The sequence below is a fragment of the Lepidothrix coronata genome, unplaced genomic scaffold (assembly GCF_001604755.1).
Source record: "Lepidothrix coronata isolate B3197 unplaced genomic scaffold, Lepidothrix_coronata-1.0 Scaffold2, whole genome shotgun sequence".
Classification (NCBI taxonomy): Eukaryota; Metazoa; Chordata; class Aves; order Passeriformes; family Pipridae; genus Lepidothrix; species Lepidothrix coronata.
Window position 1 is genome coordinate 3,484,089 of NW_016690182.1, and position 12,027 is coordinate 3,496,115.

The 12,027-nt window shown below is 42.1% G+C and overlaps 1 protein-coding gene across 10 annotated transcripts in view; it reads right to left on the reverse strand.

Annotated features, from left to right (window-relative positions):
* The window catches only part of GRIA3 (glutamate ionotropic receptor AMPA type subunit 3), a 416,095-nt gene that overhangs the window by 142,738 nt on the left and 261,330 nt on the right, over nucleotides 1-12,027 (reverse strand). For 2 of the 10 annotated variants that reach the window (XR_001875066.1, XM_017816354.1), the window contains exons 1-2: nucleotides 3,190-3,408; nucleotides 2,181-2,339 (exon numbers count right to left, since the gene is read on the reverse strand). Coding sequence is in view for 9 of the 10 variants with exons in the window: in XM_017816354.1 (XP_017671843.1) it covers nucleotides 2,181-2,339; nucleotides 3,190-3,280 (250 nt within the window). In the remaining variant the exon portion in view is untranslated. Of the gene's footprint in view, nucleotides 1-2,180; nucleotides 2,340-3,189; nucleotides 3,498-4,471; nucleotides 4,636-5,078; nucleotides 5,837-5,964; nucleotides 6,042-9,679; nucleotides 9,833-12,027 lie in introns of those variants that run through there. The other 8 variants (XM_017816418.1, XM_017816427.1, XM_017816386.1 and 5 more) reach the window with 7 other exon arrangements.

Genomic DNA, 12,027 nt, shown 5'->3' on the forward strand with positions numbered 1-12,027 from the left:
GTGAAGTAAAAACGTTGTGGAAAGAATTCCTTCATGGATGTGGTCATACCCTGAAATTATCTGCCACTCCACTAGGAAGCTAGGATGTGATTAAAGGTACTTAAGCTGGAATGTTAACTAGGTAATGGGATAAGCTTTTAGTTCATCCTAATGCATTGATACACATGAGCATTCTGACTTTCAAAGACAATTGCTTCCAGATTCAAAAGACCAAATGTTCTGCTATTTTTTTTAATGTATTTTGAGCTACTGGAAACCTATGACTGTTGACTTGGACTCACCATATTTTTCCTAACAACAGTATCATGAGATGGTTGACATAGCTATGGACAAGGTCACCTTTTCATTTTTTTTCTTCTGTTTCTTTTTGCACATCTTCTACTTTTAAATAGGTTACTGTAGGTTCATGTTTTCTGGTCTACAGTTCCTCCAGAGATTTAAGTTTTCCCAATTTTACTACCCTGGTAATACGGATGTTGGACACGCAGCCCTATAGTACAGAAAACAATCTCACTTTACTAAAATAACCACGGCTTTAAATAAGCAATGACAAAAATCATTAGATGTCAGAAGATGAATAGCACACTGACTAAATATACTGACTGCCCCTAAACAAGCATATGGTTCATTTGTCTTGGTGGGATCTTTAAAGAAGTGCGGGTAGAACTTTTAAAAAACAATTAATAATTAATCACCTAAGCAGTTCAATGTATTTAGTTTAAATCCATATAATTGATATTTAGGAAAGTGTGTTTGAGATACAGCCTCTTGAAGGGATTACACTGATTAAGGATTAATAGTCTGATGTTTGTTGTAAGAGCTGTTGAGGCTGGATAGGATTAGTAAAATAAGATGCAAAGTAGAGACACGCTTTTATTTACCATTTTTTTCACTTTACCAAATATTTTTATTGAATACTACATAATTAACCCCCCTGCAAAACTTTTAAAGGTCCTAATTCAAAGCCCTTTGAAAAGCGTAATGCTGCACTAGCAAGAAGCAGTCACATGGGGGATATGTTAGAATATCAATCCAAAATTTGTCCAAATATTTCCTAATTGGATATTTTCTAACCATCAACTTTCTCAGAATACACAGTGGGACAGAGAAATACAAGAACTATTCTATCCCCAATAACAAAAAAAATAAAGAAATAAAAAAAATTTACTTGTTTTAAAGTAAAAGATATAAGTTTTCTGTACTCCAGTACTTCATTATATTAGTACAATGCTTCCTGTTTGAACATTTTATACTGTGAATATAAACCTGCATACTGTGAGAGGAAACCTGTTTCAACACAAAGTTACTACGTCGCATTCAAAGGTCCTTTAGATCATGTACAGACATAAACCTGCACATTGCAAAGTGCATCAACTAAGAGGACTCCTTTCATTTTCAAAGGTTCAAAATCAAAATTGTATAGAACTGAATTTGGAGACATCAGTAAAACAAATATCCAGGAACTACTATTGCTAAAGGAATGCTTTTTAAAATGCAGAACACGCACATCTCTTTCTGAAAGAGATTTCGCATTTTAACACCACATTAGCAATACTCAAAGTTCTGTTTTGCATCTTCTGTTAATAAAAGCTCAGATTATACGTATGCACTGCTTGTGCAGAGCTATTTCTCATAATGCCAAGTGTTCTGATCCCATTTTCTCTCCCCTCAGCTCTAACGGTATCTGTCAGTTTACAGTCAGTCTCCTCAGCTTTTCACAGGACTCACACTGTAAGAAAACAACTCAGTATTTCAGGGCAGAGGAGGCAAATAAGCCCCTCTAGCTTTGTCCCCTCAAGGTCATGTCTAAACAGTTGTTTCTGATCTTTTCCTACATGGCATTATATGCAAATTATGCCTTTTCACACACCCAGGTTCTAGCCTCAACAGAAAAGGGATCTTCAGCGGCAATTCACTGATCACAGCTACACAGCACTGATATACCAACAACATGGTTGTTTTCCTGGAAAACAAAACTAAAGGGATGAAAAGAAGTGGTGAGAGAACTTTTCCTAAGGTACTATTCAACCATATAATGCTGCAAATCTACTAAACCTCAAGTCACTGCACACATTTGTTGCACTGTATTGCATGACTGAGAACTCCAGGCTACCAGGGAGAAACTGAATGTAAAGATACATAACAAATAAATATTTTTTAAAAACCATGTATTTACTTACAAGCATTTGTCACTGAAAAACTGTTGGAAGAGTCCAGGTGATCTACATGATAGTTCAAATGGAAGGGCTTTTCTGTGGTATTTTGGTTTGTGTTGTATAACTGCACAGCAAATCGAAACGCACTGTGCTCCTGAACAGTGTTCCTCATGAAAAGTCCACCTAGGATGGAAAAAAAAAGGATAAAAAGGGAAAAGGTATTTCAGAATGGATTTTGAGGAGAAACAGAACCAATAAGTTACATTTGCATGCTGCACACTGCAGGAAAGAATGAACAGGAGCAGGCTGAACCTGAGCACATAACTCTGACAGATCACCTACATGAAATACATATTCCAAGCCCAAAGTTAGGCTTTTAAAGCTACACATCACATCCAGGTGCCCCCGAGCGATGGGAGTCGCTGGGAGCTGCAGGTGCACCTTGAAAACCAGGCCACTTCCACACGGATGCCCACACAAAGCTTTAAAAGTCTAACTTGGGGGACCGTGGCTCCTAAATCATCTCCAGACTACCGAAATATCGCCACTGTAGAGTTATGTGCGAGGACACGGCGCCGTGGCAAACGTGCGGTTTCACGGTCTGGTGGAGCGATAGCACGGCCGAGCCAAAGGATGCTCCGAGGGACGGGAGGGAACAGCCCCCGCTTCACTCGCTGCCCTCAGCCTCACGGCTCGCTCGGCCCCGGGTTTAGGGCACGTCGCTACAGATTCACGCCGTGACTCTCTCACATTATGTGCTCCACGGGATGCGCCGCTCCAGGGCACGGTTCCGCAGAGCGCGGACCCGATCCCCGCCGCTCGCAGGGGAGCGGGAGCCCGGCGCCGCTCGCAGCCGCCCGCCAGCGCAGCCCCCGGGCACCGCCGCTGCCTCTCGCCCTCAGCGAGGGGAAGGAACCGGAGCGGGGTTGGCTCCTTCCCGGCGGCGCCCGGGCTCGCCCCCCGCTCCCCTCCGCACAACTTCCCCTCGGCTGGCGGGGAAGGCGCGGGTCGCGGTGCCGCGGCGGGCGCTTACCTATACTGATGGTGTTGGGGAACCCCGCCAGAGCCTCCCCCAGCAGCCCCGCCAGCAGCAGCAGGAGGGTCCGGGGCGCGCTCTGCCCCATTTTCTTCAGCCCCTGCGGTTCAGCCCCTAAACCGAAACTGGCGGTACAGGCATGGGCGCAACTGGAGACTCGGAGCGGTGTCAATGGTGGTGGCGATGCTTGGCGGAGGTGGTGGGGAGGATGGTCCCCCTCCTTTCTTCCCTTCTTCTTTTTTTTTTTTTTTTCCTCTTTCCTTCCCCAAATCCCTCTGCTCTCGTCTTCACCCCAGCCTGGCAGGGCTCATTGGCTGCGAGATTGCCTTTCTCCCCCCCGTCTCCAGCAGCCCCCCCCAGCGCAGGGACTTCCCCCAAAGATGGTGGGTAGCGGAGCCGGCGAGGCTGCTCCGCCCGGGCCGGGAGGGGGTTATCGATCAAACTTGGCGTGAGGCGGGCTGGCAGCCGCTCCGCTCCGCTCGGCCCGCCCGCCCAGCCCCGGCGCCGCCGTCTCCCGGCCGCGGCTCCGCGCTCGGGGCTGCGGTCGGCGGGAGCGCACCGGCCTCACGTGGGGCGGCCCCCGGGCTGCAGCTGCCCCTTTAAAGCTGCATCGCCTCGGTGTGTGTGTGAGTGTGTGTGTGTGAGAGTGCGGTGCGTGAGCCTGTGGGCGGGCGGGGGAGGGAGCGAGCAAGGGAAGGAGGGGCTGGAGCCGAGCGGGGCTGAGCCGGGGCCGGCAAGGGAGGCCGGGCGGGTGAGGAGGAGAAGGCGGTCGGGTCCTGGTCGTGCCCGGCGGGCGGTGCGGGCGCCCCAGGACCGCGAGCCGAGAGGCGGCAGAGGCTCCTCGGGGCCGGGGGCGAGAGGCCCGGTGAGGGCCGGGGCAGGCGGGCGGCGCTGGGCCCCGCCTGAGGGGAGAGCCGGGAGCGCACGGGCTGCCGAGGGAGGGCTGGGAAGGGCCACAGCAAGGGATGCCCAGGCGCTTTCCCGGAGGGGCTGCCTGCCTTGCGCCCTAGTGCTCCCCATCCCTCCTCCAGTGCCAGCGCCTCGGCATCATCCGCCCACTGTGCCATGAAGTGAAGAAAGGCAAGGAAGAGTTTAATCCCACACTAGGGAATATTAGGTCCTTCCCAGCCAACTCTAAAGGAAAGAACTCCAACGGAGTCTCCCGGTTTCATCCCTGGTGCTGTAGAAAGGCAGGACATGTCTGAGCTACCCCAGCACAGAGCACAGCACGGGCAACCTGATGGGGAGCAGCCAGGTGTGTGCCGGACATCCCGCGTACCTGGAGCACCAGTCCTGAGCCACTTGCTCTGCACATCCACAGGGAGCTGTTGTGCTGGGTTGAAGCTGGGTTCTCTGAGGGGTTAGTCTTGTACCCATCTCCTTGAAACCTCCCTGTATGGATCCTGCAGCTCTTTTCTTTCTGCTGCTTTGGGTCTCACAGAACTATACAAAATGTAGAGAGAAGAGAGATATTAGGTCAAGTAGTCCATCTCATAGGCCCAGCAAAGACTGTTCTTCCCTTAATGTTTTTCCTCTGATTTCAGCAGGTTGCTTTACCTTAGTGTTCCTCTGCTTTCTTTTTTTTATCTTAATCTTAGACTCTGGCACTGTTTGGGTCTATGTTCAGTTCTTTTAGGGATAATATTAAATGTGGTTGGCTTTGCATTTGCAAAATAATCAACCAGTGCCACTGGCTATAGTGTCACTTAAGTGGTCAAGACATAAGATTGTGGCAGGTTACTGCACATATGCTAATGAACAACATCAGAGATTCAAACCACCACCCTTGAGGGAAGCCAAAAGCACAGGTGAAGAGCAGGGCATCACAGTCATCATGCAGGAGCATAACATATGGTTTTAGTGACATATGTGTGACACCTACTTACCCCGAGGTGCCTAAATTGGTCACTACCTGTTGTGTTCTTTTATGAGAATCATGCCCAGAAGATGAAGTCTGTTCCAGTTCAGGCAGGGGTAAGGATAAGGCTGTGAGGTGGATGGTAATGTTCCCTGTTTAGATTGTGATGGCAGGTGTCACTTTATCTCTTTTTAAGAAATGGTCATCTGTATGGACAGGTGGGTTAAGGTTCATCATTACATCCACAGTACTCCTGAAGTTCAAAGCACTCTATGCATATTATCTATGAATTCCTGTAAACATCTCCATGAAGCGTGATTGTGTTCTTCCCTAACAGATGTAAAAACTTAAAAATCAGGGAAAGCAACCGGCCCAGCTCACCTAACCAGGAAGTTTCAGACCCAGGATTAAGATCATGAGCAGCAGCCCAGTTTCACTGTAGAGCACTCTGCTCCCAAATGTCCTTTGGTAAGGATAGCGGATCTGAAAACTACAGACAGGCACAGAAGGTTTAGACATTCAAGATAGTTGTCAAAATCACATTTTTATAACCAAATAATTTATCTTTCCAGTTCCAAACTACTTATCTTTTCCTATTTTGTACACTGCCAGCCTATTTCTAATGCATTCTCCACAAAGTCCTGCTGTCCTCTTTTTTTTTGGTGTCCTTTGCTAGCGGCCCTACTTTCTTCCTGTTCACTTGCTCTCACAAAGTTCTTCTCTCCATCCCTGGAGCTGAGTATTCCAGGCTGACTGCCACCTGCCACACTGACAGCTGATGGTGCACTGAAAAAAATATGAAAGAAATTATGTTTAACATTATAGGTGTTAGAACAAGAGAAGAGATAAAATAGGCCTAAATGAATGTGGCATGTGTCAGTCTCGGTTTCAAACACTGCCAGTAGGGTGGGTACCTTGTCTCCAATGAAATGGTGCTTCACAGCCTAATCTCCAAATGGACAATCTTGTGATAATCCAAAATACATCTGTGCTAAGAGACAAATGAATTTTCATTATCATACACATTTTTCATCCTGAAGCCCCTTGTGTGTTGTTATTATTGTTGTTATTATTAGCATTTTCAATACACACTTTGCTTGTTTGCTTATGCAGTCTGTTTCATGGCAGTCTTTGCAGATACAAATGGTACAGCAGCCATTCCATATGGATTTTGGAGAAATCCAAAGAGACCCCATCCCAGTTCATCTTTCTTACAATGAATCCAGTGTGTTCTAGAAAAAAATGGTAGGAGATTACTTGGCTTAATGTGGATATTAATGCCATGTAAATAGTTTATATACTTTGCTAGGGATGCTCAGAGACTCAAATTAATGAGTTCCATGGTAACTGAGGTCATACCAGATGCTTTCCCAAATCTTCCCTTACTAAACACAACCAAGATTTTGCAGGATAATCAAGCTTCATGTTTAGATGATCTGTAGTGTTCTGAGACACTGGGGATTCTGTGTACTATCTACCCATCAGGAGAAGGTAATGATTTATAATTAGCTAATGTGTTCTCCTTGTAATGTCTAATAGTAGATTAGAAAAATGCAATGGAATTTGGGACACAGCGTTCTCATTGTGCTTTCTGATGTTACTAGGCTAAACCCATACTGTTAGCATAAAGTCATAGCAGAATCTACAGCAGGATTCTGTGGCTGAAGCTTCATCTTAACTGCACTAAGCTGACTTTATCACTTTTGTCATTCTTTTCTCTAACTGTAAGAAAGATGCTCAGGGAGCAAGTTTTTAGAAAGCATGGTACTTCTTCCAATATGAACCAAATCAGGCCATAATTGCCAACAAATGTTTTATGTGTCTTACAGCCTTTTTTGTTTGCTGGTTTTAAACTGGGTATTTCTTTATAAAAACAAGGGATACACAAGTAACTGAACTTTATGTTAATGTCAGCATTTTGATTAGCTAAACTGATTATTCTACAACAGAAAGTTAACAGATAGAGTGATAGTGGAGAGAGACAGAAGCAAAGATGAAGAGGGATTCAGGGACAAGATGAAACTACAGATAGAAGGAGTCAAGGGGAAAGTACAGTGTCAAAAGAGGGAAAATGAATACAGACATTACAGCTTCATACATTTTGGAAACCATGTCAAAAGGACATGTAGTTAAGATTTGATTATATTATATTATGAGTGGCCGTAGAACAAACTGTCGAAGCTCTCCTGTTTACCTTTCATTACCATGCAATAACAGAGACATAAAGTGAAATTAAAAAGCTGCAGACGAGAGACAGTTTAACAAATATTCTGCTGTGCAGTTTATAGCTAATCTATAAAGCTGTCTTCTACACAGTATTCTCAGCAAAAATAATTGTTTTTAAAAGTGTCAAATTTTATGTGAATTAGCAGAGTAAATGCATTAGACTAACTAGTAAAAAGCTGTAGGGATTAATATTCAGAATTCATGGCAAAAAGTTGTTCCTGGTTGCCTGAAGAAAGACCTATTCCCTTATGCATGATGGGAGTTTACAGTGTGTCTAAAGCTCTGTAAAAGTTTTTTTTTTTTCTGGTCAGTTCTAGAGACAGGTTAGGAGACTGCTTGAATCAATGATTTGTTTTTATTAATTTTTTTTCTAAGAATGGTTAACAGGCAAAATCCTGGAACTATGGAAATGTACAGTAGGTTTATTAGCCATACCATCAGAGCTAGGATTGTACCCTATACATCCTGACAGAATAATAGGGTCTGGCACATAAGAATATGTTCTAGTACATGGAGTGATGATCAAGATTTGTATAGGAACAGGGACAAAGAGGGAACTTGTTCATAAATAATAGTCATTACTCCATTGCTGGAGTCTAATTCAACTTTAGGTAGCAGAAGCAAATTCATCCAGCAACTTTTATCAGAGCTGAGCACGGACTGTTATGGTAATAACCTGTATCTATTACAATTGCACAACTAAGACACAAACGTGGAAACAGTCAGTATGTACAAATGTCTTCATATTTCTTGGGCTTGTGGTATCTTCAGGATACATAGTTCTAATTCTAAGAGCTATGGAGCTGCTGGAAATGTAGTGTTATTATAGTCCCATAATGTCAGAAACAATTTATATTACCTTCTGCTTTCCGATTAACTGTACACTAGGCACTGCTGGCATAACACAACCCTGCAATTCTTACTTAAACCTGTACTTTTGCTGTGCTCATCTGTATTTATTACATCAGGAAGCAGTAAATCAAATAAAAGGGTAATGGTAGCCCCTTTATACTGTTAATAAAGTGAATCCTCTCTCTCTTTTTATTATATACCTATGAATACAGTTTTCAAGCAATTGTGGGAGTTATATCCAGTTCATACCCATTTCAGTTGTGAAAGATATGACCACTGATTATTTAATTTTTGTATATAATTACTGAAATATACTGTTCTTAAAGACAATCTAGTTTAGCTCTAAGTAGTGAATAATTGCTTCAGATAATTGTTTGCCAATCAGAAGTCTATTTTCCTTCCAATGTGAATTTGTATGTTGCCATAGCTCACCTCATCTCAGTTCAAATCTGCATTAGTGTCTTCTAATGAGAACATCTTTGGAAAACAACACACAGATTCTTAGAAATGAATGTTTAGACAAAAAGAATTTACGTTTTTCACTCAAGCTTTATGGATTTCAGATTTGTTCTTTTCCACTTGATCAGACAGAGACTCCTACCCTCCCTTAAGTCAGCAGTCTGGTAAAGTTTCAGAGTTGACATTCAATTCTCTTCTAATTTCAAAGAATCTGTTTTACTTCTGGAGTGAGCCTTTGCAGCACTAGGGTATGGAATCAACTTTCTTTTTTTAGAATTCATTCAATTCATATAAATAAGGTATTAGTTAATATGGGAAGGATATTAGACAGAAAATGAACTTTAATCTGTCTCCTTTAGTCCTGGGGAATATAGTGTTTGTGGAGTATTGGTCTCTCCCTTGCTCTGTCATTGCCCAAGAAATATCACTTTGAATGTGAAAAGATCCTCCTATGCAACTTGTATGGAAAAAAAGCATTTCCTTAGAAAACAGCCCAGAATCTGAGAAGACAATAGAGAAAAATCATAGGAGGAGAGAGATATCCTGTTGCAACACTGTAGTGTAGCCCACAGGCTGGAGGTTTTGATCCTTGTGCACTCACTAAAAGATCTAATACTTTAGAGTCTTTAAATCATACTTTGTCATATTGTGAAGGACTTGCAGTGTCCATCTGCACAGATGAATTTCACCCAACGTGGTTTGTTTCATTGATTTCAGTGAGATAACTGAGTGTACAAAGATGGCTACAGTTGTACCCTTAGATTGATGTGAATAACACAACATGGTTCTGATAATCTCCAGTGTTCAGGAGACGAGCAAATCCTTCAGAAAGCCAGTGGCTTGTTTGAAAAGATGTGATATTAACAATATAGCCAATGTTAACAGAAGTGTTCTTATGCTTTATGAAACTTCCATTCCTGATTAAAAGTTGCTTGGTTTTGTAAGTCACACCTTGTAGCAATTGTGCTGGATCCTGGTAATTACAGTATAAAACTGATTGACTGATTGCTCTTTCAGCACAACAGAAGGCATAAGAAGTGAAAAAAAAAAATAAACACAATTGCAGAAAGGTTTTGTAATAGAAATTCTCACCTTACATCAGTTTGAAGAGTCTTAAGCATTTTCCAATAGATCTGCAGTGGTCCTTATACAGCAAACTGAAGTTGACTGACAATAGCTTACTCTTCTTAATTACCTTTTGCAGACTCTTCAAAAGCATCCCATGTGTCCCAGGAGTCCACAGACCTGATTTACAGGAAAAGAGATATTTATTTATTATCATCTGTTAAATATTGTTTTAGTATCAGCTTATCCTGAAACTGCTCTTGAACATGTGAACTGCTAGAATGCTCTTTTGAGTTCTCCTGGGTCCTCATAAACACTCAATAATAGCTAAGCACTCAGGCACTAACATGAAGGTAAGATCACTATCACTGAACATCTGTTTCTAGAAACTTTGTCTAAGCCATGATGTTGCTAAAGCATCCTGCTTTTGATGATGAAGCTCTGTGTTGTTTATACAGCCATTTATTTCAGAAAGTTTGAAAGCAGATTTCACAGTGTAACTACTCAGACAAAGTCCAGGAAGAGGCACCCATCTACTTGGTGTTCATAGTCCCACAGTTCTTAGTGTTGCTTTTCAAAAACTGCATCAAATCCTCATCCAAGGTAGAGCACCTTAGATGAATGAAATAAGTTCTACTGTGGAGTGGTATAAATGGACTCTGTTTGACTTTTCTGCAATATAAATGCAGGGATTATATTTTGCATGGCACAAAGATTCTGATCAAGGCCTGCACACCAGCGAGTGGTCTGAGTAGTGGCTTTAACTCCCTTGAGACTACAGTTTAGGCAGAAAATTCCTTTCATTTAAAAATGATTCTATAATCTTGAGTTTACCATTTGTTTTTACTGCTTAGCTTACTTGCATATGTACCCCATGAAGAATCAGGTTTCAAGAGCACAAAATTAAATGAAAAAAAGAAGCACTGTGATTTTTCTCGGTTCAAATTATTACTTTATCTGTTATATTGCATTCTATATATTACAGATATCAAATGTGATTGTTCCCCTTGCTACCACAGGCCCCTCTGGTGCTACAGAGAACTGTTTAGAACATGAGCACCGTAACGGATGCTCAGTCCCAGATAATAATTTATGTCTCTTGGCAAATAGAAAACAGTGAATGCAAATCAAGCCAAATCCTTCCTTTCCATGAGTCAGATGCTATTTTCTTGGTACTTGGGATGCAGTAACCAAGAGTTTAATCTAAAAACCATTACATTCATTAAGCACCATTCTGTTGACTTGAATGGTCTTTGAATAAAGCTAATGGCCTATTTTGTTCCTACATATCCATAGTGTTGAGGTACAAGGGAGACTAGGGAACAACAGGAAAGGCAGGACTAGAATTTTTGTATTTGAAACATTTCATAAAATATTTGTTCATTATACATTGGAAAGTATAAAATAAAAAACCATGGAGTTTTTTTCCTTTTTTTTTTTTTTTGAAGAAAAAGGTGGCAGAGAGGTCACTTTACAGCTCTACCTTGAGACCTGTCTATATAAAAATCTCTCCTTTTCAGAAACAGTAGGTCTGCCCCTTTACCTAGGTTATGACACTGACTGACTGAGCAGCAGCCAACTCCACAATTACTTTCACAGTGATTAACCAGGTAATTAAATCCAAAAAAACAAGACAATTCAGGATTGTCCGTAAGACCTTCTTGTTAGTCAGCTGTAGGTAGTTATGAGAAGGCTTAACTAAGAAGTAGCCAGTCTTACACAAGGTTTCTTTGGGGCTGTAACACATTAAGTGTGATGTAGCAAGTTAAGGAAGAAATGCAAACACATAATTTTAGACTTAACTTCGAAATTTCTCACTTTTGTGCTGCAAGGCAGACCTTACACATTAGTTTGACATATTGTTGTTATTTACAATGTAATCTTATATAATAATTAACTCCAACTGATCCACTGCAGTGCTTTAGCAAAGTATTGAGGCCTATTAAAATGGACTGTGAACACACAGTTGTTTTCCTTATTTCTAATATAATTATGCAGTTGAAGGACAAAAAAACCAGATTAATGGAACGGCGTTGCTAAATAGGGCCCCTTGGTGCTGTAAATTGCTGGAGTGCTGTTATAAGGTTTTGAAGTATTAAGTATATATGAAAAGTGACATGCTGGAAATCTTTTGGAAAGCATTTGTTTCTGTTATTCTTTAGGGAAACATTCTGCTGTCAAAGGTGAAATCCAATGACAGCAGCACCAAAGGGTATGTTTTCACTGCAAGCTTATTCATAGCTTTAGGGCCACCCCATTGCACCAGCATCACACAATCCCTTATGCCTAAATATACATGAACTTTGAACCTCGCTTTGCCGCTGGAGCCGAATTCAGCTTCTAAGTAGATCAGCACTCCTAAAGTTTTCAGTGAG